Genomic DNA, 25,925 nt, shown 5'->3' with positions numbered 1-25,925 from the left:
AGAGCAAAAATCTACTGGAAAATTATTTTGAGTTTTCCATGAAGTTTGAGAACCAGTCCCAGTCAGCTTTCATTTTTTATTCATTATAGGTGTCAATCCTTTACTGTATGTCTTCGCATTTTAAACATTCTTTGAGGCGATGATCTTGCCTCCTGATATGAAGAAGTAATTCAGGCTATCAATTAGGAATTTCCACAACTACTTACTTTCTCCACCAATACATGTATTGATACTCACTGCAGTCTTTCCTCTTTCTCTTCAGGACAAGGAGGATGCATATATGTCTTCTAAGCCACACAATTATTTTACCTGTGCTCATGGCTCCACTGACTTGTGATTTCTCCAGAGGTCTTGCTCTATCAACTCTGTCTTTATTGGCTATCTTAGTTAACTTGGGCTGCTGAAACAAAATGCCATACACTGGTTGACTTAAGCAACTGACATTCATCATTTATTCCTCACAGTTCTGGAAGGGGGAGAAGTCCAAGATCAAGGTTCTGAGAGATTCAGTTTCTGGTGAGGATCCCTTCTTGGTTTGCACACCTCCAAATACATTGGGAGTTACAGTGTTCAAATACAAATTTTGACGGGATAGAAACACTTAGTACATAGCAGTGACATGAACTGTTTCTCTCCTGAAACTGTATCATAAATACATAATACTTAAGACTCTTTCGTCTAAAAACTATACAAATTAACAAAACTACCACATTCTTCTTTGAGAGTTAAATTCTAGACAACAATGAATCTCTCTTTTAACTTTATAAGTAAAATTTCTAGAAATAATTCTTTATGCTCACCGACTTTACTTTCACTCTCTGTATATTCATCCATCTGGCTTCAACATTTATTTCCCTCTAAAACTGCTCTTATGTAGTCCAACAGGCCAGATGGTTCTGAGAACATGTACTATGAGCTGGTGATGCTGAGAAAAATCTAAGACTTTTTACATTTTTAAGAGAGGCGTGAAGATGATCAGAATCAGAAACATTATATAAGATCACGTTCTATGTTACAGACAAGACTCTGGCAAAATTCAAACTCTCCAAAGTGTGTCAATCTCATGTACACAATGACCACCCCATGCATTTTAAAAATGTTTGTGCATCTGGCTATATTAGTGAAAGCTTGCTTACTTTATCTTGTATTGGTGAAAGACAAATACAGACAGAACAACACTATAGCATCAGTTAAAAAAACTACCAAATATATACAATGACCATAATTCCATGATCTAAAGCTTTGAGAGTTTTATGATAAAAAATTTTATAAGACAAGGAGATATGGTAATTCTAGGAAAATCATGTTGGTGTCATACCAAGATCACTTAGAAGCAGGTCCAGTTTTGATGACAAGATATAAATATATATATATATTTGCATGTAACTCTTTTTATATGTATGTTTGAAAAATAGTTCTTAAGGTTAATTATAAGAGTATGTAGAAACAGGGCATTCAAATTTTTTGGGGGAAAATATTTTGGTACTTAATTTCTTGAAGAAAATTTGCCAAGTATCAAATATCTTACTGTCTAGGTTTACTTTTAATAGAACAATATTAATTTTGAGATGTATTTGTTTACAACTGTGAAAGTGGAAAACAATATAAAATCCATTAATAGGTGGTGTATTAAGTAAATACATATACATACAGAGGCATACTTGGAAGCCACTAAGGAATCTATAGCACCAAAATATATAATTCTTGGAAAATATTTCACCTTATAAAAAGATTTAAATGACACATAGATTACAAAATGGTATGTATCAGAGAATATCAATTCTATAATTAATACATAATATGTCTATATATACAGAAAGGAGTCTGGAAAAATTTGTAATTCTTGATCTTGCTTAATTTTTAGGGATCAGATCATGAATAAGTTTTGCTTTTTGTGTAGCTATTCTAATTTTAAAGTAAAATACAATGTATTAATATAAGGCAATTATGTGAGGAAACACTAGAATTGTAACTTCTGCTCAATCTCCTTCACTTACTCAAGTGACAGCCATTGGCTCTACTCAAATTTCATCTCGAATTGTAATCTCCATGTGTCAGAGGAGGGACCTTGTGGGAGGTGATTAAATCATAGAGGTGGATTTCCTCCCTGCTGTTCTCGTGATAGTGAGTGAATTCTCACGAGATCTTACAGTTAAAAAGTGTGGCACTTCCCCCTTCAGTCTCTCTCTCTCCTGCTCTGCCACGGTAAGACGTGCTTGCTTCCCCTTCACCTTCTGCCATGATTGTAAGTTTTCTGAGGCCTCCCAGTCATGCTTCCTGTATGGCCTGCAGATCTGTGAGTCAATTAAACCTCTTTTCTTCATAAATTACCCAGTCTTAGGTAGTCGTTTATAGCAGTGTGAAAATGGACTCATACTCTAAGTGAATGACTGAAGAGGGTTTTTGTTTGTTTGTGATAGTCTTGCTCTGTCATGTAGACTGGAATACAGTGGCTTGATCATAGCTCACTGCAACCTCGAACTCCTGGGCTCAAGCGATCTTCCTCCCTCAGCTTCCTGAGTAGCTGGGACTGCAGGCACATGCCACCACACTTGGCTAATTTTTAAATTTTTTTGTAGAGAGAGAGATTCTCTCTAAGTGGCCCAGGCTGGTCTCAAACTCCTGGCCTCGAGCAATCTTCCTTCCTTGGCATCCCAAGTGCTGGGATTGCAGGTGTGAGTTACTGCATCCAGCACAAGTGAAGAATTTAATTAAGGGGTGGCTTCTATATATGACCATCACTCAGTAGAAAGTACGTCACATATCCTATTCAATTTCACAAGAACTTATGTATAAAGTATGCTAGATGCTATAACAAATTTTTAGTCCCGATATGGTTAAACATTGTGATTGGTTCTATGGTTTTAAAGTTACTCTGTCACAAATTCTGGGCATTAGGTTGAGATTTGTGTCTGTTACTCACAGAGTTACTCAGGGAATAATGATAAATGCTAGTACCCAAATAGGGCCTCTCTAACATCTTAAAACTGCTCTGAATGTTCATTCCTTTTGTGTATTTATATAGAGTCTCATTACACTCAATCTTTACCTTAAGTTCAAACAAACAAAATGTAATAGGTTCCTATGTCCTGAACTCTCAACTTGACCCACTCATACACTCCTAAGTGAATTGCTGGCTATTGTATGACTTCAACTCTAGCAATGAAGTTTTTAACTACAGTGTGTGCCTGGATTGCATTTACATAGTTAAAAAAAATCTTACTGTATTTGGAACATCATGAGGGCCAACATTTTAGTTTTCAACATGAATAATTAATATGGAAGAAAAGCATCATTAGAGAAATATTTACTGAACTTTTATACAAGTTTCTTGCTTTTGAACCTTAATTCATAATAAAATACATTTCAGCACATGTATCTATTTAAAGTAACTCAGACATCTGTACTATTTAGTCTCATACTGGGCATATTTTCTGTTCTATTATGTGGGGATTTGGTGTATTTGTTACTACTGTGGAAACACACACATTTTCATAAGTTTTTTCATCCAGGTATAATTTAAATGTATAAAAGTTGTCATATTAAAATATTATTTCCATTTCCAAAGGTCATATAAGATCATTGAATTCCAATTGTACCAATATTAAATGAAACTCCTTGGAGTTTAGGAAAAATAAAAGGACATTATCATGTGTAGACTTCATTACTCAAATGGCATTATATACACTTCAAATTATGCATGATTTGTTTAGGAAAAAAAATGTTGGCTGGAATGCATTGTGTTTTGTTTACCTGTAGCCAGTTTTCGTCTTTTCCTTACATGGTAGAGCCACAAAGTACCATGTTATATAGGACAAATACAAAAATATATTTTTTCTTCAACTACAAATTATATTTAGATTTCTTCAGAAACGTGTAGCTATTTTTTCCTCGTATTATGCCTATAGAAGTTGCTTCTTTTTACATAGTATATGTAGTATTTATTGCTTTATTTTCATCTTGATAAAGACAAAAGAAAGAAAACCTACATTTAAGTGTGTAATTTGCTTGAAATAACTAGAGTCCTTTAAGGTCCATGGATACATGACCTTGTATAAGCACACTGTGTTGTATATTTACCTCTAACTCAGTGAAGCTACTTTTGGTATCTGTTACAGTGTATATCTCTCTTACACAGAATTGGGAAGATGGTTTTTAGATAGTTCAGAGTAAGGAAAATTCAACCAAGATCATATCTTTCTCTGTAAACATGTATATGATAAGTGAGCCAATTTAGTCAATTTTGCAAAAATAGATTCATCTTTATATTTTGAAAAAGTGACATTATATCACATTGCTTTTTATTTAACCATTTTAACTCATTAACTGTGCTGATATTTGACTTAATATAGCAATGGTAACTGTAAATGTTGGGAATGGTATTTACAGTTGTCCTCACACTTCAACTAATATGTTGATGCTGATATTTATAAGCTCAATAGAACAATGAAATGTCTGTAATGTGTGATGTATATAATTTTAATGTTTCTAAAGCTTTGTTGTAGCTGTAGTTCAGATGGATACATTGTCTCTATTGTGTTTACCGTTCATCATGAAGTTCTTTAAAATAACATTTCCTAAAATACCTGTCATTATAAACTTTGATCAATCTCATTTAATTCTAAGATGTCAGGCTTGTAGACATATAAATAGAAAAACAAAAATAAAAAAAAAACTCCAAAGCTGGGGGAATTTAATTAACATAAGTGGAGTTTCAATAATATATTTTATTCATTTTATGATACATTTTTTCTTAGCATGTGTATTATAACAAGGGAAATCCAGTTCCATAGAATTATACATTTTTAAGTAATACAGAAACATTAACCTATTCAATTTAAATAGCTTTTCCTTTTATCTAAATGATATAAAACTGCATTGTACAATTAATATTAACAGGTTTTTTGTCATCTTAATGGATTATTTGCTGTAATATTAAAAGTATATTTATAATGTTGGCAGAGATCTGAATTCTGGGTATTCAAAGAAATTGTCTATCTTTAAGTAGGAAACTAAATCTAAGAGTTTAAAAAACTGATTTTAAAAACATTAAAACAGCCTATTCAGGATCCCAGTGGCCAAGCATTAAAAGGAAGTGAGCTATAGAATGCTATCAAGGCTGCCAAACAAACTTAAAGCACTTAGTACTTTTACATTTGACCTCTCCTGTTTAAACTCCAGGATAACACCCAATTTGGAAAGATAAGAGGACAGAACAGAGCAAGCACATATTTAAATACCCTGCTAATTTAGAATTGAAAGAAAATTAATTGAAATGATCCAACACTTTACAATAAAGTACAGTGTCTTCAGTGTATCATATTGTGTTACAGGAAGGCTTGCAAACTGTTCTGTGTTAACAGCTTGTCTCGTTTCTAAAATTAATTGCCTTCAACTGTATGAACAGCAGAGCATGATCAAGTAACATGAAAGCTTTGGACAGATCAATAATAAAGGCTTCCTAATTTATCCTTTATTCACCACCAACACCACAAGATTAATACATTTCAAAAGGGCCAATTGAGTGAAGTCTTTAGCCTAAAATTACTACTAAAACATCATCCAAATAGAGAGCACAACACAGCTCCTCAGAGTTGCTAAACCAATCAGGCAAAACTAACACAGAAATCAACAGTAGGGATAAGAGGTATTTGAAGATGCTGAAATATTTCTTCTGCGTCTGTTATAGAATGTTATACTCTATAGGAGGCTGAACTATCTTTTCCATGTGCAAGATTAAAGGGAGAAAAAAAAAAGTAGAGAAATGCTGGTCAAAAGAAGGTTTTGTTTCATAATGAGCCAAACTGGTCTAACTTCATTTTTTGTCTCTTTCCTGTATAGTCCCTGTTGCATGTGCTAACAAGGACTAGAGTTGTTTTTTTAAATGATGCAAATACTACATTAGGAAAACTATTCAATTAAATATGTAGTGAGCCTGCTATACAAAGTATTTGATAAACATGTGCAGATAAATAAGCATAGGTATATGAAAAGCTGAGTCAATAAAATACTTTGGTAAGTAGTCAGTTCTGTATATTCACTTTCTAAAAATCACTGCAGTAGACATCAGAAAAACTTTGTTCTAGCCTTGGCTTTGCCTAAAAACAGTTCTCTAATATTGAGTAAATAGTTTGTGCAAAATATTCCTCTTGGTTATTTACAAAATTTTATTATATGATTCTACTTATAATCTGGTCAGAGAACAGGAAGAATAGCAGGGCAGTGACAAGTAGATCATTATTTCATCGTGTTCAAAAAGAGTCCAAGACAAGATCAACTATTAGTTTCCCCTGCAAATATGTGGTTGAGTACAATATATATTTATGCAATATAGATGCATATATTTGTATGTCACAGAAATATATTTTTTAAATTTTTAATATGAATGTAATTTATTTTATACAGTATAAATCTCCTATGTTCCTTTATTTCTTCAGACTAAAGAAATCACACATATGATCAAAACGGACAATATTTCTGAAAACATTAGAATGTATTACTAAACACAGTCTTGCTTTGTTATCAGAACACTTTTGATGTGTTTTTTTTTCTTCTTTTATTATTATTATTATTATTATACTTTAAGTTGTAGGGTACATGTGCATAACGATCTTTCACCTTTTGATGTGTTTTTAATAATTGTAAAAGCCAAATTTACTTATGTGGAAAATGACTCTGTATTAAACTTAATATTCAGAACTCAGGTTTAGAATGCAAAGATTCTAAAAGTAATATATACTGTAAAAGTAGCTAACTATCAGAAGGTAGAATTTGAAATCCAATGTTTCGAAAAACAAAAATGGAGATTATAATTTTTTCTAATAATGTTTAGCTTCCTTGCATTTGCTATAATCATTTTTTTAAAATTTAGCAGATTAAGCCCTAAATTTATATAATTTAACAAATTGTCTCTAAATAGAATCTCCTTAAATAATTACTCATAAATTGGTAAACAGCTGAACATGATTGAAATAACAGAGAAAAACTGAACTTACATTTTAGAGTGAAATTATTCACCAGAGATATTGATAAAGGTAAATATATTGATGTATTTAATGCAAGTTAAGATCTCCCAGTGGACAAAGAAAATTTCATGGAACTTTGGAAAAACTTGATAAAATGTTAAGACATGCTAAAATATTACTATAATTATCATATTAAGGGTATTACTAGAGACAAATTCATGTTAAAATATGTAAAAGTTCTTTTATACTTCCCATTTGTTCACATAGTACACAAAACCTCTAATTGTGAATACTTTGAAACTGCCACCACTGTGTGTTAAATGACCTTTTAAAATGTCAGTGCTAGGCAAAATGATCAAATAGGGGAAGCTTTGCTTTGACGTTTGTGCGTTTCTCCTTACAGCATCACAAAATGCTAGATGACTGGGAACAGATCTGCAGGTGAGGTTGCTGATGAGAAAAACAATGTCTTTCTTTGTGCCTCAAATGACAGGACTATTCTTTCAACCAAAAATTCAATGGGTTCACTTTGGGGCAATTCCCTTCCTTCCCTTTCTTATGGTTTATACTTTGTAATCATGCCTATCATGCATTGTCCAATCAGATGCTATTTCTCCCCATCTTTGTATAGCTCTCTGCCACTGATCACCTTTCCTTCTGTCCACTGAAACAATGACTAGGAATCTCATTCCCCCATAGGCAGTGCTGATGCTCAGGTTTTTAGTATTTACTCTGAAAGCAATAATACACACAATACTTCTTCAAATCAGTTTGAGAAAAGCTTTCTACCTATTTTCTGTCTCTATGTGTCATTTAATAACGCAAAATGAAGAAAATAAATTAAACAACCATTTGATTTAGTTTCAAAATTGATGATGTAAGATAAAACCTACAAACACCATCCCAGTTATTCAGTCAGTTCAATTTATAAGAATGAAATCAATTTCTTACTGATATAAACAATAATTCTTTTGATCTTTTAAATCTAAATGAGGTGAACAGGGTAATATCGCTACAAAAACACTTTGGTATTCAATGAAGGGTAAGTATTATGAAATAAAATCATTATGAAATGAACATCATTATGTAAATAATAAAAAAACTACTTGATCTTATTTAGCTGTACTGTAAGGTCATGATGAACAGACTATGACACAAGAAATGAATTCAATAAATTCATTGTGTCTTTCAAAGTGTGCAATCAAATTATTTTACCAGAAAAATCGTAAATTACTTTTTAAAAAAATATTAAGATTTATTTCATAAGTCATTTATTACAGTAACTCATAGCTTAACAATGGGAAAATCTTATGGGAAATGTGTCTTTAGGGGATTTTGTCATTGTGCAAATGTTATAGGATATACTTACATAAACTTCAGATGGTAGAGCCTACTACACACTTGGACTATATATTTTTTTTTTTTTTTGAGGCGGAGTCTCGCTCTGTCGCCCAGGCTGGAGTGCAGTGGCGCGATCTCGGCTCACTGCAAGCTCCGCCTCCCGGGTTCCCGCCATTCTCCTGCCTCAGCCTCCCGAGTAGCTGGGACTACGGGCGCCGCCACCACGCCCGGCTAATTTTTTTGTATTTTTTTAGTGGAGACGGGGTTTCATTGTGTTAGCCAGGCTGGTCTCGATCTCCTGACCTCGTGATCCGCCCGTCTCGGCCTCCCAAAGTGCTGGGATTACAGGCTTGAGCCACCGCGCCCAGCCTGGACTATATTTTTAATATAGTGTACTACTCTTAGGCTACATGTTACTGTACTGCACACTACTGAATACTGTGGGCAATTTGTAACACAATGGTATTTATATATATAAACATATATAAACATACAAAAAGTACAATAAAATCAGTATTGTAATCTTAGGGGACCATCATCTTATATGTGGTTCATTTTTTTGTTTGTTTTTGTTTTTGTTTTTTGAGATGGAGTCTTGCTCTGTCACCAGGCTGGAGTTCAGTGGCATGATCTTGGCCCACTGCAATCTCTGATTCCCAGATTCAATCGATTCTCCTGCCTCAGCCTCCGGAGTAGCTGGGATTACAGGAGCATGCTACCACGCCAGGCTAATTTTTGTATTTTTAGTAAAGATGGGGTTTCTCCATGTTGGCCAACATGTTCTCAATCTCCTGACCTTGCGCTCCACCCATCTTGGCCTCCTAAAGTGCCAGGATTACAGGAGTGAGCCATCGTGCCCAGCCTGTGGTTCATTGTTAATGGAAATGCTATTACATGGCTCATGACTTTATATTTCTCAATGTATGGCTAGCCCCCAAATTCACAGCAGTGAAGTCTCAATTTATATTGTTAGTTATGTAAGTGATGTCTAAGCTATCTCTAGGTACTAAAGTAAGGTGCCACTCCAGCTTATTGAAAGTCTAATTTAATTAATTCAGGCAGGACTTGGAAATTGGATTATCAGGAAGACAATTAACTGTGGTACAGCATAGAGTGTAGAGGCATTTCTAAGAACCACCTCTTTTTGAAAAGAAAACAGCAGCTTTTTGGCATGAAACACTTTAGCTGAAAGGTAATTTTAACTATGTAGATACATACTGGGAATTATGCTGGAAATGTGAAAATATTCAGGAGAAAAAAAAATTGAACAAATAGAAGTTACCTATTCTTCATTAGGCCACTGGTCGATGTGACCAGTTCGTTAGCCCCTGTATCTAGATACTACTGGCCCTTGCCTTAATTTCGGGGTGCTATGACTATTTTAGTTTCTCTTGCTGGTTGTCAGACTGTTACTTAATCTGTTTCACCCTCTGCAGCCATTCTTAGAGCCAAAGTATCTTTTAACTTCAAACCATATTTCTAGATAAGCACAGATTTTATGTCTGTGACTATCAACTCTATTGCCTCAATAGTCCCCTTTCCTTTTTTATTTCTTTTATGTTTTAAAATGTGGGCAATTAGATGCTTTCACTTGTTTCCCACCACCCCATCCCAACCTACATACACAAAAGAACCATGAGTGTTAAATTTGTCTGCAAAACGTTTTTAAAATAAATTTTGAATTTGAAAAGAAAGTTTAATGTCAGAGATTCTCTCATAAAGTCTTCACTACCAACATCTCTTTAGATATCTGTGGACTGGTTACTCTAGGTTTGTCTCCAGATGAGCTGGTAAAATCTGCTGTTGTTTTGCTGGGATGTGTGCTTGTTTGTTGCCTCAGTCTCCATCACTCTATACTTGGCTGCTCTACCCATTTTCTTTGTTAGCTTCTCCCTGGAGGCATTTCATGTTGTATTCTTGTAATGAACACTGTTTTAAATAAGCTGTAAATGGACATATGACTTACTATTCAATGAATAAATACTCTCTGTGGGTGATTGTGGCAGAAATCTTGTTTACAAATACCTGTGAGTTGTCTGCTTTGACAATGATATGATTTGTCTGTGTCCCCACCCAAATCTCAACTTGAATTGTAATAATCCCCATGTGTCAAGGATGGGGCCAGCTGGAAATAACTGAATCATGGTGGTGGTTCCCCCATACTGTTCTTGTGGTAGCAAATAAATCTCATGAGATCTGAGAAGTTTGTATTTAGGCCTGTTCCCCTGCACAAACTCTCTCTCTCGTTTGTTGCCATGTAAGACATGACTTTGCTCCTCATTCACCTTCTGCCATGATTATGAGGCTTCCCAAGCCATCTGGAACTTTGACTCGATTAACTATCTTTCCTTTATAAACTACCCAGTCTTGGGTATGTCTTCATCAGCCGCATGAGAAAAGACAGTCAACTGTTACCAGTAGAGTGAGGTGTTCTCTAAAAATTCCCGAAAATGTGGAAGTGACTTTGGAACTGTGTAACAGGCAGAGATTGGAATAGTTTGGAGGGCTCAGAAGAAGATAGGAAAATGTGGGAAATTTTGGAGCTTTCTAGAGACTTGGAGGGCTCAGAGGACAAGAAGATGTGGGAAGGGTTGGAACTTCCTAGAAACTTGTTGAGTGGCTTTCCAACATGCTGATAGTGATATGAACAATAAAGTCTAGCCTAAGGTAGTCTCAGATGAAAAGGACAACTCGGTGGTGGCCACTGCACAGACCAGACTTCGCTCGTTTTCATGCGCCTTGCTCCGCTTTTCCTCCGCAACCATGTCTGACAAACCCGATATGGCTGAGATTGAGAAATTCGATAAGTCGAAACTGAAGAAGACAGAGACGCAAGAGAAAAATCCACTGCCTTCCAAAGAAACGATTGAACAGGAGAAGCAAGCAGGCGAATCGTAATGAGGTGTGCGCCGCCAGTATGCACTGTACATTCCACAAGCATTGCCTTCTTATTTTACTTCTTTTAGCTGTTTAACTTTGTAAGATGCAAAGAGGTTGGATCAAGTTTAAATGACTGTGCTGCCCCTTTCACATCAAAGAACTACTGACAACGAAGGCTGTGCCTGCCTCTCCCATCTATCTATCTGGCTGGCAGGGAAGGAAAGAACTTGCATGTTGGTGAAGGAAGAAGTGGGGTGGAAGAAGTGGGGGTGGGACAACAGTGAAATCTAGAGTAAAACCAAGCTGGCCCAAGGTGTCCTGCAGGCTGTAATGCAGTTTAATCAGAGTGCCATTTTTTTTTGTTCAAATGATTTTAATTATTGGAATGCACAATTTTTTTAATATGCAAATAAAAAGTTTAAAAACTTAAAAAAAAAAAAAAAAGAAAATGACAAACTGGTTGGGAACTGGAATTAAGGTCACTCTTGCTATACAAAGACTGGTGGAATTTTGCCCCTGACATAGAGATCTATGGAACTTTGAACTTGAGAGAAACGATTAGGCCTATCTGGTGGAAGAAATTTCTAAGTGGCAGAGTTCAAGAGGAAGCAGAGCATAAAAGTTTGAAAAATTTTCAGCCTTATGATGCAGTGGAAAAGAAAAACTCATTTTCTGGGGAGAAATTCAAGCTGACTGCAGAAATTTGTTTTAAGTAATGAGGAGCCAAATGCTAATCATTGAGACAATGGAGAAAATGTCTCCAGGGAATGACAGAGACCTTTGTGGCAGCCCCTCCCAGCATAGGCCCAAAGGCCTAGGAGGGAAAAATGGTTTCCTGGGCTGGATCTAGGGCCCCCCTGCTGTGTGCAGCCTCAGAACTTGATGCCCTGCATCCCAGCTGCTCTAGCTGTAGCTAAATGGAGCCAATGTACAGCTTGGGCTATTGTTTCAGAGGGTGCAAGCCCCAAGCTTTGGCAGCTTCCATGTGGTGTTGAGCCTGAAGGTGCACAAAAGTCAAGAATTGAGGTTTGGGAACCTCTGCCTAGATGTCAGAAGATGTATGGAAATGCCTGGATATCCAAGCAGAAGTCTGCTGCAGGGGTGGAGTCCTCATGGAGAAGCTCTGCTAGGGCAGTGCAGAAGGAAAATGTGGGGTTGAAGTCCCACATGAGTTCGCACTAGGGCACTGCTCAGTGGTGTTGTGAAAAAAGGGCTACCGTCCTCCAGACCCCAGAATGGTTCATCCAGTCTGCCGATAGCTTCTATCATGCACCTGGAAGAGCTGCAGACACTCAGTGCCAGTCACGGAAGCAGCTGGGGCAGGGGGCTGTATCCTGCAAAGTCACAGGGCAGAGCTGCCCAAGGCTATGGGAACTCACCTCTTGCATCTGCATGACCCGGATATGAGACATGGAGTCAAAAGAGATTCTTCTGGAGCTTTAAGATTTGACTGCCCCACTGGATTTCAGACTTACATGTGGCTTGTAGCCCCTTTGTTTTGTCCAATTTCTCCCATTTGAAATGAATATATTTACCAAATGCCTGTAACCTCATTGTATCTAGGAAGTAACTAGCTTGCTTTTGATTTTACAGGTGCAAAATCATAGGTGGAGGGGACTTGCCTTGTCTCAGATGAGACTTTGGACTGTGAACTTTTCAGTTAATGTTGAAATGATTTAAGACTTGGGGGGACTGTGGAAAGGCATGACTGTTTTTGAAATGTGAGGACATGAGATTTGGAGGGGAGGTCAGGGTGAAATTATATAGTTTGGCCGTATCCCCACCTAAATCTCAACTTGAAATGAATAATACACATGGTGAGGGTGGGACCAGGTATAGATAATTCAGTCATGGGGGTAGTTTTTCCCATACTGTTCTCATGGTAGTGAATAAGTCTCAAAAGGTCTGATGGTTTTATAAATTGGAGTTCTCCTGCACAAGCTCTCCCTCTTGCCTAACACCATGTAAAATGTGACTTTCTTCCTCAGTCACCTTCCACCATGATTGTGAGTCCTCCTCAGCCATGTTGAACTTTGAGTCAATTAAACCTCATTTCTTTATAAACTACCCAGTCTCAGGTATGTCTTTATTAGCAGTATGAGAACAGACTATAAAGACAACTTCTAGTCTGCATTTCCAAGTCCCTTTGCAGTTAGGCGGAGCCATGCCTTCAGTTCTGGTCAGTGTTTTCAAGGGAAATTATGGACTTTTTCCTGGCTTGGCCCCTACAAAGTCTCCCCAAGCTCCTTCAAGCTCTTTTTCTTATCTAAATGCCTACAATTAAGTGGAGGATTCTGAGACCCTAAATATTGCAGATGTAGAAGATGGAGTTGACTTGTCTCCCTGACAGCACAAAACACAGGCCACTGCTTACCTGCATTGTAACATTACACAAGAGACACACAAACTTTATTGTGTTAAGCCATGAATATTTGCCTAATATTTGTAATAAAAGTTAGATTATCCTGATTAGTACAACAGATGGGGACAAGCAGCAGAGAAATTCTAGGTATAAAAGGGCAGGTGCCTAGTGAAGACCCACCATCAAGCTGAAAAGCCTGAAACAGCAGCCCAAAGTGAGAATTTATATCTCTGTTTTTCTGCTCAAATATTGCCTTTTCCTAAACCATCCATGGTCCCACCCCATCCCATCCTGTGCCTGTAAAGACCCCAGACTCAGCTGACAGAGAGGAGAAGCAGCTGGACATGAGGGACTATGGCTGGATATTAGAGAGATGCAGCTTGACTTCAGAAGGACAGCTTCCCTGTGTAATTAACTTCAGAGAAGTATCTGGCCAGAGACAGCTGGACTTCAGGGGAAGATTACCTTCCCACCCAGTTCCCTTTTCAACTCCCCTTCCTCCTGAGACCCACTTTCATTGGCAATAAAATCCCCCACATTTATTATCTTTCAATTTTGTGCATGACTTCATTTTCCCCGGATGCTGGCCAAGAGCTCAGGAGCTATGAGTGTGGATACAAAAGGCTACCACACTAGCTCTTTGCCCTTGTTGGTGGAAGGCAGGTGCCTCATCAAAGGGGCAGAGGGCCCACTTATCTGTTAACACTTCAGCCATCTGCAGATGGCAGAGCTAAAAGACCACTGTAACATGCTTTCTGGGGCTTCAAGGATTGGGGGCACCCCCAAAATGCTGCTGCAGGGCCTGCATAGAGTTTACTCCTTCCAGTCCCCAAATGCAATCACCTCAGCTCCTGGACCCACTCACCTGTGTGCTCCCTCCCACAAGGGGTGGAGCACAGCAGGTCTGAGTGAGTGGAGTACGCTCCTGCTGGTGCTGAAATAGCGAGTTGGTTTCCAGTGCCTCATGTACTACAGTTCCTGCCTTGTTCACTCATGTACTTCCTCCTATGAGGAGTTGAGCCTGCAGGCTGGGTAAACAAGTTGCGAGTCCTGCAAAGGGGTCAGGGGAATATCCTGCTTCACAATCCCACTATCTACAAATTGTTACTTGTTAATAATTGCCATAGTGTTAGATAAATAATACTTTCTTATAATTACTGTTTTCTTTTATCAAAAATTACCGGCATGTGTATCTTTAAGAAGATTCTTTGGGAGGCCAAGGCAGGCGGATCACAAGGTCAGGAGATCGAGACCACAGTGAAACCCCATCTCTACTAAAAATACAAAATATTAGCCGGGCGCGGTGGCGGGGGCCTGTAGTCCCAGCTACTCAGGAGGCTGAGGCAGGAGAATGGCGGGAACCCGGGAGGCGGAGCTTGCAGTGAGCCGAGATCGCGCCACTGCACTCCAGCCTGGGCGACAGAGTGAGACTCCGTCTCAAAAAAAAAAAAGAAAAACAAGATTCTTTGAGGTCTTTTGGAGACCACATTCTCTCTGATTTCTCTTTTTTCTGAATCTTTTCAAATTAAAAAATGGAATTTTTATGTGTTGCTACAGCATTTGCTAAATTAAAATGAAAGAGATTTTTATGTGTTAGCAATAAGTTGATTATACAATTTATTGTCTAGACCAGGACACTTTTGAAAGCAAAATATTTTGCTGAAAATAATTGAAATTATATAATTTCTGAAATGTTTTACTAACAAATTTGTTTAATAAGTTGAGACATAAAAAATTCTCAAAATAAATTTGTTAAAATAAAAATTTTCAAAATACGTTTTTAAAAACAATTATTTTCAAAAATGCAACTTAAAATATATTACAGCAAAATTTTAAAAATACTGTTAATTTTTACTTAAACATTAAAATATAAGCCATTTAAATTATTTTTGTGACATTTTATATATTTTAATCAATTTCTCATTATATGTATCACTAATACCAAGTAATTTGTGCATTTATAAAGAAAAATTGTTTTCAACATTCAATATTCAATTTTTATATTTTATCATAAATATGTTCATAATCTTCATCACAGTCTAATTGTGTGCTTAATTAATTAAAATGTTTGATGCTTTCAATTGACTCAATCTTACAGCAGATTTTTAATTGGGGAATGTTCAGAAAAATACACTGGTAGAGAAAGAATAGTATCAATCCTGCTTCTTTTCTGTTTAAATGTGAAAATATCACAGCCCAAATATATTCAGAGCTACTGTCTTTTTACCTGTGGACTTCAGAGTATCTTTCTTTGATAAATATTCATACAAGAAAAACAAAAAATTAGTTTTTACATTTTAAACTTGTTTTATTATTTTTTAATTTTTTTAACATTTATTTTAGGTTCGGGGGTACATGCAGGTTTCTTAGTAGGCAATTTGCATGTCATGGAGATTTGGTGTACAATTTATTTTAGCACTTGGATAATGAGCATAGTACCCGAGGTAGTTTTCTATCTTCACCATCCTCCTACCATCCAACCTCAAATAGGCTCCAGTGGCTATAGGTTTTTAATTTGAGTCCAAACTCAATGTTTAGTTCCCACTTAAAGTGAGAATGTCTGAAATTTGGTTTTCTGTTCTTCTGTTAGTCTGCTTGCGGCAAAGGCCATTATCTCATTTTTTAATGGCTGTACAGCATTCCATTGTATATATTTTCCACATTTTTAAAACCCAGTCTACCATTGATGGGCACTTACCTTGATTCCATGTCTTTGCTATTGTGAACAGTGTTGCCATGAACATACATGTGCATGTGTGTTTAGGGTAGAATGATTTATATTCCTTTGGTTATATATCCAACGGTGGGATTGCTGGGTCAAATGGTAACTCTGTTTTGAGTTCCTTGAGAGATCACCAGCTAAGTTCCACAATAACTGAACTAATTTACATCCTCTCCTCACCAGCAGTGTATAAGTGTTCCCTTTTCTCCACAAACTTGCCGGCATCTGTTATTTTTTGACTTTTTGATAATAGCCATTTTGACCTGTGTGAGATGCTATCTCATTGTGATTTTGATTTGCATTTCTCTAATAATTAAAGATGTTAAGCATTTTTTTCACATGCTTTTTGGCTGTGTGTATGTCTTCTTTTAAATAGTGTCTGCTTTTGTCATTTGCCCACTTTTTAACTTTTTCGCTGTTTAGGAATACAGCTCGCTGCCAGCACTCATCTAATTTTACATAAACATGCACTTTGAGGCTGAAGCAAATCTGACTGATTTTCAATGTGAAAAGAAAACATAAAAGTTCTTGGAATTATTTCAAAACAGAATCAAAAACAGAACTGTCTGAATCATCAGAATCATCCATTTTGGAAAACTTGAATTTATCAAATGAATCTTAGGCCAAAAATTGTTCAAGAACAATGTTAACATCACACGCAGGAATGTTACATTTTCTCAGATTGGACATTTTCAGTGATCAAGAATTACTATATTTTGTGAGTGGAAATACATCTACTAAAACCAGAATGCTATAAATACAATGTTGTCTTTTGTTTCCAAAGCTGATACACTAGAGTGATGCAATAATAATAATAAGCGTGAGATATTTTGTGGCAAACTTATTTAGGGTAAATGTCGCAGCCACAAGCACCACTGACAAGTATTCCTGGGTAAAATGGGAAAAGAGTTAATGGGGTTGTTTGTTTTGTGCTTGCAAATTTGTTTAAGTTTCTAATAGGTTTTGGATATTTAATATTTGTTGGATGCATTGTTTGCAAATACTTCTCCCATTCTGTGGGTTATCTGTTTACTCTGTTGATAGTTTCTTTTGTTATGTAGAAGCTCCTTAGTTTAATTAAGTCCTGCTTGTCAATTTTGTTTTTGTTGTAATTGCTTTTGGTATCTTTATCATGAAATCTTTGCCAGGTCCCATGTGCAAAATGGTATTTCCTAGGTTATCTTACAGAGTTTTTATAGTTTTAGGCTTTACAATTTAAGTCTTTAATACATCTTGAGTTAATTTTTTATATGGTATAAGAAAGGGGTTTGGGCTCAATCTTCTGCATATGGCTAGCCAGTTTTCCCAGCACTATATTTTGAATAGGGAGTTCTTTTCCTATTGCTTATGGGAAATTTGTCATTTTCTCTGAAGGTAAGATGGTTATAGGTGTACAGCATTATTTCTGGGCTCTCTATTCTGTTCCATTGGTCTATGTGACTGTTTTTGCACCATTACCATGCTGTTTGAGTTACTGTAGCCTCGTAGTACAGTTTGAAGTAGGATAATGTGATGCCTCCAGTTTTATTCTTTTTGCTTAGTATTGCCTTGGCAATTCAGTCACTTTTTTGGTTCCATATAAATTTTAAAATAGCTTTTCCTAATTCTGTGAAGAATGTCATTGGTACTTTGATAGGAATAGCATTAAATCAGTAATTGTTTTGGGCAGTTTGGCCATTTTAGCAATATTGATTCATCTTATCCATGAGCATGGAACATTTTTCTATTTGTTGGTGTCATCTCTGATTTTTTTGAGAAGTGTTTTGTAATTCTTATTGTAAAGGTCTTTCACCTCCTTAGCTGTATTCCTGGGTATTTTATTCTTTTTGTGGCTATTGTGAATGACATTGTATTCTTGATTTGGCTCTCAGCTTGGATGCTCTTTGTGTATAGGAGTGCTACTAATTTTTTACATTGACTTTATGTTATAAAACTTTGCTGAAGGCCAGGTGCGGTGGCTCACTCCTGTATTCCCAGCACTTTGGGAAGCCAAGGTGGGCGGATCATGAGGTCAGGAGATCCAGACCATTCTGGCTAACATTGTGAAACCACATCTGTACTAAAAATACAAAATATTAGCTGGGCGTGGTGGCCAGCGCCTGTAGTCCCAGCTACCGGGAGACTGAAGCAGGAGAATGGCATGAAGCTGGGAGGCGGAGCCTGCAGTGAGCCGAGATCATGCCACTGCACTCCAGCCTGGTCATCAGAACCAGACTGTGTCTCAAAAACAAACAAAACAAACAAACAAACAAACTTTGCTGAAGTTGTTTATCAGCTCAAAGAGTTTTTGCGGAGAGACTGTGGAGTTTTCTAGGTATATAATCATATCATCTGCAAACAGGGGTAATTTGACTTCTTCTCTTTCTATTTGTATACCTTTTGTTTTTTTTTTCCCTTGCCTGATTGCTCTCACTACGACTTTCAGTACTATGATGAACAGGAGAGGTAAGAGGGTATCCTTGTCTTGTGCCAGTTTTACAGGGGAAAGTTTCCAGCTTTTGCCCATTCAGCATTATGTTGGCTATGGGATTTTCATAGGTGGTTCTTGATATTTTGAGGAATGTTTCTTCCATGCCTATTTTGTTGAGGGTTTTAACATGAAGGGATGTTGAATTTTATGACAGCCCCTTCTTCATCCATTGAGATGCTCCTGTGGTTTTTGTTTTTCATTCTGTTTATGTGGTGAATCACATTTATTGATTTATGTTTGGTGAACCAACCTTGCGTCTGAAGTTTTCTTTTTCTGTTGTGTCTCTGCCAGGTTTTGGTATTAGGATGATGCTGATCTCATTGAATGAGTTAAGAAAGAGTTCATACTACTTAATTTTGGGGAATAGTTTCTGTAGGAATGGTACCAGCTCTTCTTTATGCATCTGGTAGAATTTGTAAATATGTCTGGTCCTAGGCTTTTTCTGGTTTTTGTAGCCTTTTAATTAATCATTAGATTTTGGGACTAATTATTGATTTGTTCAGGGATTCAATTTCTTCCTGGTTCAATCTTGGGAGGTTGTGTTTGTTTCCAGGAATTTATCCATGTTTTCTAGATTTTCTACAGCTTGTATGCATAGAGGTTTTCCTAGCAGTCTGTGAAGATTTATGTATTTCTACAGGGTCAGTGGTAATGTCCTTTTTCTCATTTCTGATTGTGTTTATTTGGATATTCTCTGTTTTTTTATTAGTCTACCAAATGTTTTATCTATCTTATTCATTCTTTCCAATAACCAGCTCCTGGATTAATTGATATTTTGTATGTTTATTTCACGTCTCAATTTTCTTCAGTTTACCTCTGATTTTGGTTATTTCTTAACTTCTGCTAGCCTTGGGCTTGGTTTGCTCTTGTTTCTCTAGTTCCTCGAATTGTGATGTCAGGTTGTTAATTTGAGAGCTTTCTAACTTTTTGATATGGGCATTTAGTGCTATAAACTTTCCTCTTTACAGGGCTCTGAATATGTCCTAGAGATTCTGTTATGTTGTATCTTTGTTCTCATTAGGTTCCAATAATTCCTTAATCTCTGTCTTAGTTTCATTATTTGCCCAGAGCACATTCAGGAAGAGATTGTTTATTTCCATGTAATTGTATGGTTTTGAGTAATTTTCTTAGTATTGATTTTTCTATTGCACTGTGGTCTGGGCAAGGTTGGTCTGATTTCAGGTTTTTTTTTTTTTAATTTGCTCCAGATTGTTTTATGCCTGATTGTGTGCTTGATTTTATAGTATGTGCCATATGCAGTCAAGAAGACTGTATATTCTGCTCTTTTAAGGTAGAGAGGTCTATAGATGTTTATCAGGTCCATTTGTTCAAATATCCAGTTGAGTTCCTGAATATCTTTGTTCAGTTTTCTGCCTCAATGGTCAGTCTGTTTCTCTCAGTGTGGTGTTGAAGTCTCCCACTATTATTGGGTGGTTATCTAAGTCCCCTTGTCGATCTTTAAGAGCTTGCTTTATAAATCTGGGTGCTTGTGTTGGGTGCGTATGTATTTAGGACAATTAGGTCTTTTTGTTTAGAATAACTCTTTGCTATTATGTGACATTATGTGATGCTTCACTTTGTCTTTTTTGATCTTTTGGTTTTGTTTTATTTAAAGTCTGTTTTGTCTGAAATTGGAATAGCCGCCCCTACCTTTTTATGATTTCCATTAACTTGACAGATTTTTCTCCATCCCTTTACTTTGAGCCTATGGGTGTCATTGCATGTGACATGGATCTCTTGAATACAGTATACCATTGGGTTTTGCTTCTTATATCAACTTGCCATTCTGTGGCCTTTATTTGGGGAGTTTAGCCCATTTATATTCAAAATTACTATTGATATGTCTGGATTTGATCCTGTCATCACTTTGTTAGCTGGTTATTATGCAGACTTGTTTGTGTGGCTGCTTTATGCTGTCACTGTTCTATGTTACTGTGTTTTTGTAGTGGCCAGTAATGGTCTTTACTTTCCATATTTAGCACTCATTTTAGGACTGCTTGTAAGGCAGGTCTGGTGTTAACAATCCTCCTTAGCATTTTCTTGTCTGAGAAGAATCTGATTTCTCCTTTGCTTATGAAGCTTAGTTTGGCTGGATATGAAATTCTTGGTTGAAAATTCTTTCCCTTAGGAATTCTGAATATAGGCCCCCAGTCTCTTCTGGATTGCAGTGTCTGCCATTGGTCTGCTGTTAGCCTGATGGGGTTTTGTTTGTAAGTGACCTGCCTCTTCTCTCTAGTTGTCTTTAACATTTTTTTTTCTTTCATTTCAACATTAAGAATTTGATGATTATGTGTCTTGGGGGTAGTCTTCTTCTGTAGTATCTGACAAGGTTTCTCTGCATTTCCTGAATTTGGGTGTTGGCCTCTCTACCCAAGTTGGGGAAATTTTCATGGCTGATATCTTGAAATATATTTTCCAAGGTGCTTGGTTTTTCTCCCTCTCTTTCAAGGACACCAATGAGTTATAGATTTACCTGAGTACATATTTCTCAGGGGTTTTGTTCATTCTTCTCTGTTGATTTTTAAAAACTTTTTTTCTGACAAAGTTATTTCATACAGCCACTCTTTAAGTTCTGAAATTCTTTCCTCAGCTTGGTCAATTCTACTGTCAATACTTGCAATTGGATTAAGAGACTCTTCTAGTTTGTTTTTCAGCTCTGTCTGGTCATTTTGCTTCTTTCTTATAATAGCCATTTTGTCTATCAGCTTCTGTATTTTAAAATTTGAATCCTTACATAACACAGAGAGGGTCTGATTATCTCCTGCATCTCAATGATCTTCATTCCTATCAATATTCTGCATTCTATTTCTGTCGTATCAGTCATTTCAGCCTGGGTAAGAAACATTTCTGGTGAGCTCATGCAATTATTTGGAGGTAAGGAGATACTCTTGCTTTTTGAGTTGTCAGAGTTCTTACACTGGTTCTTTCTCATTTGTGTGGACTGCTGTTCCTTTAATCTTTGAAGTTGCTGTCCTTCGGAAATATTATGCTTTTTTCTTTCTTCATGCCCTTGGGAATTTGATTATGGTATAAGGTGGGTGTGGTTCACTGACTTCTATTCTAGTCTGCTCCTGGGTCTTAGAGAAGCCCCCTCTGATTACTGTCTCCATGCTCGTGTTTCTATTGTAGGGTATTCTGGTCAATGAGGCTCCCTCAGGTAGGGGCTGCAGTTGGCATACAAATGGCATCCTTGCTAGGTCAGCCCCAATGTGCTGTCTGTGTTCTTCATAGGGAAACAAGGTCTGTGCCTGCCCACAGAGTTCAGGTTGAAACAGGACTGCTGAGGTAGAAGCCATAGCAGGTATGGCCCATCTGAGTATGAGAGGTGGGATGGCTGGAGTTGCCCCCACACCATCTGGGTATTTTTAGGGAAACAGGAGGTTTCACCCCTTGGCAAATGTAGGCAGAAGTAGCACCACTGGGCTAGAAACTCTAGCAGGTGTAGCTTGCCTGGCTACCAGTGGTGGGATGGGTGGGGAGACCCACGCTGCCATCTGGGTGCTTCCTGGGAAAACAGGAAGCTCTAAGTCTTGTTTTAAATAACTACACATACTAAAAGCTACTAAGGATTAAATTTTAGCTTCCTATTCAGTGAATATTTTGAATAAAATTTTCAACTTTAAATAAATTTCAACTGAAATATAGGTGTTGCCTTACATAATGTTAAATACCGCACATGGTTCTTTAGGTTGATTTATAAAATAGTTTTTCCAAGGACAGACATTTCTAAAATATAACTGATAATGGGCATCAGAGTGCAAAATATCATAATATGCAGAATTTTGTTTTGTTTTGTACAAGAGCCACATAACTAAAATTTTGTATTTTAATTATATTCTGTCTGTATGTGTATGCATAAGTAAACTCAGATAACTACAAGTTCTATTTCAATTGGCAAAATATGACAGCTAATAATAACCTTACGGTAGCATTCAGAGTAATGGCTAGGGTTTAGCCTTTGACAGAATGAATTTTTAATGACTTCACTTTGATTTCACAAATTGGATTTTAAAAATTAACCTATATCAGGATTCCACTGACTTTGTATTTGAAGTTATCTGATGACATAGATATATACTGGGATCATTTTATTATCTATGGAGTTCTGTTAGCATAGCCACACATTCATGGTTATTTCATTTTTTGTAGTGCATAGGAAGTGCATAGGAAAACTTGAAGATGAGTATAGTGAAAACAATTTTGGAAAGAAATCTTTGAATGCAAATTTGGCTTTCATAGGGAGGTGTGTAAACACACTTTCAGCAGTTACTCTTGCTAAATTATTATATTTGGGCACACAGTTTTTTCACATATCAACTAGCTTTATACTGATTGTTCAACAAATTCAAGTCCCAGAGCTCTCTTGTGCTTCATTGTGTCACCAATGTGGATGGCAAACGTGCAACATGAACATTTTGTGTGATTACGTTTTTGATATCAACTATCCTAAACAATAGAAACTCAGAACTTATTTTTCCATTGCACATGTACTTGTTTGGGCTTATTGCTGCTGATTTTTTTTTTTTTTAATACAGAGCAACAAAGGCAAAAGCATGACAATATAACAAATATAGAATTGTAGTTTTGAACCACAGATGACAAAAATAATCATTATAACAACACATCTGGACTACTATGTGTTCTACTGCAGGATTACTCTTTGTATAATACATATATTTAAAATATAGCCAATAAAAATTGACAGAATTTCTCAATAACCCTGGTAGCTTTTGGTATCTTCTAACTTCAGCAAGGGTCGTGGCACCCTAGCTATTTTAAAGTGGCCAGCAAGGATAGCCACGTAGAAGAGTGTACCTCATTTTATTAGTTAGCGTGCTGTCCTTAAATATGTTGGCTTTTTTGCTTCTGGAAAAGGTCCAGAAATTAAGGGTTTTTGGTTGTCTTTCAGAATGAAATGTGTTAGAATTCAATTCTCTACCCATGAGTGTCTCACACAATACAATAGAGACAATATCAGAAGATGAAAGTAAAAATTAGAGATATGCCAAACCAATCCTAAATCAATCCATCCTAAATTAATGCAACTATTGATAATGATTTTAAACAAACAAAAAAAAAATCAGGAACAACTGCTAAATGCACCATAAGGGTCTCGGGGACAATAAATACAACCTGGATATCTCCCAGGGAAACCAACATTTGGTCACACACAATATTGGGAAGTTCTTTACCATAGAACCACAACTAAAATGGTCACCTATTTAGAGTTCTGTTGATTATTCCCATTAGTTTGGGCAAGTTCCTTTATTTCTATAAACTCATAAAGTTGATATGAAGATTGAGTTCTAGGACAGAGAAAAGCTCAAAGTCTGATAGCTAGAAATATTAAGAGTAAGTATCTAGATGGATTTTCAGTGACCATAAAAGTTAAATAATCTCATTTTTAGTCCAGTTACATTTAGGTACTTTGAGTGTATTTTAATAAATTTAATCTGAAATCACAACTAAAATTCTTATATCAAAATGAATACACTTAAAAATGCTGAATGTATTTAAAAATAGAAAACACATTGAATTAAAGATTACTTGGATATTCAGTTGCTTGCTTAGTGATTGAGGTGTGAAAATGGAAAACTATGAGCAGTAACAGAGAGGTCCCTTTACCATTAACATCTGTTACAGCCACAATTATTAATATTGTTACCATTTTTCACAGCAGGAATGGTTTCCATCTCCATTTTATATTACAACCAATAATTTGGGAAATGATTAATGAGCTTTTTAATTATAGATTGAGTTCATCTTAAAACAATCTGTGCCACTACAGCTGGAAAGGATCAGGCTTTAATTACAACCAGGAAAAACTCCACAGTGAAACCAAACATGTCCATTTTAGGGTACACAGACCTTCTCCATGCCTGCCTCACCTTCACACTTGACTGCTTAGCTCCATTTGTTAACACATGGTGCTAATGAGGCCATGGCCATGTTTTCACTGCCCATATGTGCCAGTTAGCTTCACTGTTCCAGTGCTACAGATTGTTTTCGTAAACTTGGGCTGCCAACTCAACAATTTCTCCACTCATTCATCAGGGGATCTGGCAAAAAAAAAAAAAAGAAAAAAAGAAAAAAAAAGAAAAACAAAAGCGTGGGTTATCTGTTGTAAAGTTCGAACAACAGCTGATTGCTTGGGGATAAGGTTAAGAAGGCTTATCTTGAAAATCATAGTCTTCAAAATGTCATGTTAATTCAGAGGCTTCCTGTGACTTGATTACTTTTAGTTTAACTTTAAGAAATAACTATTTAAGGAAGGCAGCCTAAAAATAACACTAGATCAGGAATTTGAAATCTGGATTTTATTCTGATCTCTTTTTCAAAGAGATGCATGACCTTGAAATGCCATCAAATTAGCCTACGCTCATTATCTTTTGGAAAGTGTGAGGGTGGCCTCACATAATTGCCCACCAAGCAAGCTCTAATAGTTTATGATTCTATAATTCAAGATGCCAAGCATTGGAAGCATTGTTTGATGATAAGGCTTCAGGCTGGAAAGGGGAACTGATGCATCTTAAAAACTCGAACTGTGTCTCAGGCAGATGGTTGTTAGTTGTTAGTTGTCAGGATCTCTTGTTGAGCAAAGATGTGCTCCCACGGACTTACAGGTGCTTCTGTTTTGTAGCACTGGTTTTGCAGTTTTGTTGCTTACAGGAGGAGTGCAAATCAGCCATCAGGCCAGGGGGAGAAATACATGATATTGGTCTTGATGAATTTGCTCACTAACTATATTTCTTCTGTTGATCTCAGCAGACTTCTGCCCGGGGTGTGGAATGAGTACATTCTTCCCTGTCAAGTCCTGGCAATTATTTTCCACCATGAGCACAGTGCTCTTTTTAGCTTTGCATCACTGAGTAACAGTAAGGAGACAAACACTATGACAAGAAATATCCATCCTTAAAACCATCTATTTATTTGTACCCAAAGATATGTTGTTGAAGGTAGAGGTTGGTGTAAAATCTTGTGATATGTATGTGCATATACACCCATACACACACACACACACACAGACATACAGACACGCACACAATCTAGTAAAGTTCCTGTTTACTAACTTAACGAGAACTATAACTATATTTACAATAGGGTCTAACATAGGGACTTATTTCTTTTAACAAATATAGGCTGGATAAGAATTAGAACTAAGTTGGTAAAGCAACTCTTCTTGAG

General features: G+C 36.5%; 1 protein-coding gene across 1 annotated transcript; it reads left to right on the top strand.

Annotated features, from left to right (window-relative positions):
- Positions 1-10,988: 10,988 nt before the first annotated feature.
- LOC126940158 (thymosin beta-4) lies at positions 10,989-11,630 on the top strand. The gene has a single exon (XM_050765902.1). It carries the CDS (start codon positions 11,070-11,072, stop codon positions 11,202-11,204), a length of 135 nt encoding a protein of 44 aa, XP_050621859.1. The 5' UTR covers positions 10,989-11,069; the 3' UTR covers positions 11,205-11,630.
- The last annotated feature ends 14,295 nt before the right edge of the window (positions 11,631-25,925 follow it).

This window comes from Macaca thibetana, chromosome 17 (genome assembly GCF_024542745.1).
Source record: "Macaca thibetana thibetana isolate TM-01 chromosome 17, ASM2454274v1, whole genome shotgun sequence".
NCBI classification, from domain to species: Eukaryota; Metazoa; Chordata; class Mammalia; order Primates; family Cercopithecidae; genus Macaca; species Macaca thibetana.
The sequence above is the reverse complement of the archived record's forward strand: the minus strand, read 5'-3'. Positions and strand labels throughout refer to the sequence as shown.

Coding starts and splice junctions, on each gene's coding strand:
- LOC126940158 (XM_050765902.1), top strand. CDS start 11,070: ATGTCTGACAAACCCGATATGGCTGAGATTGAGAAATTCGATAAGTCG.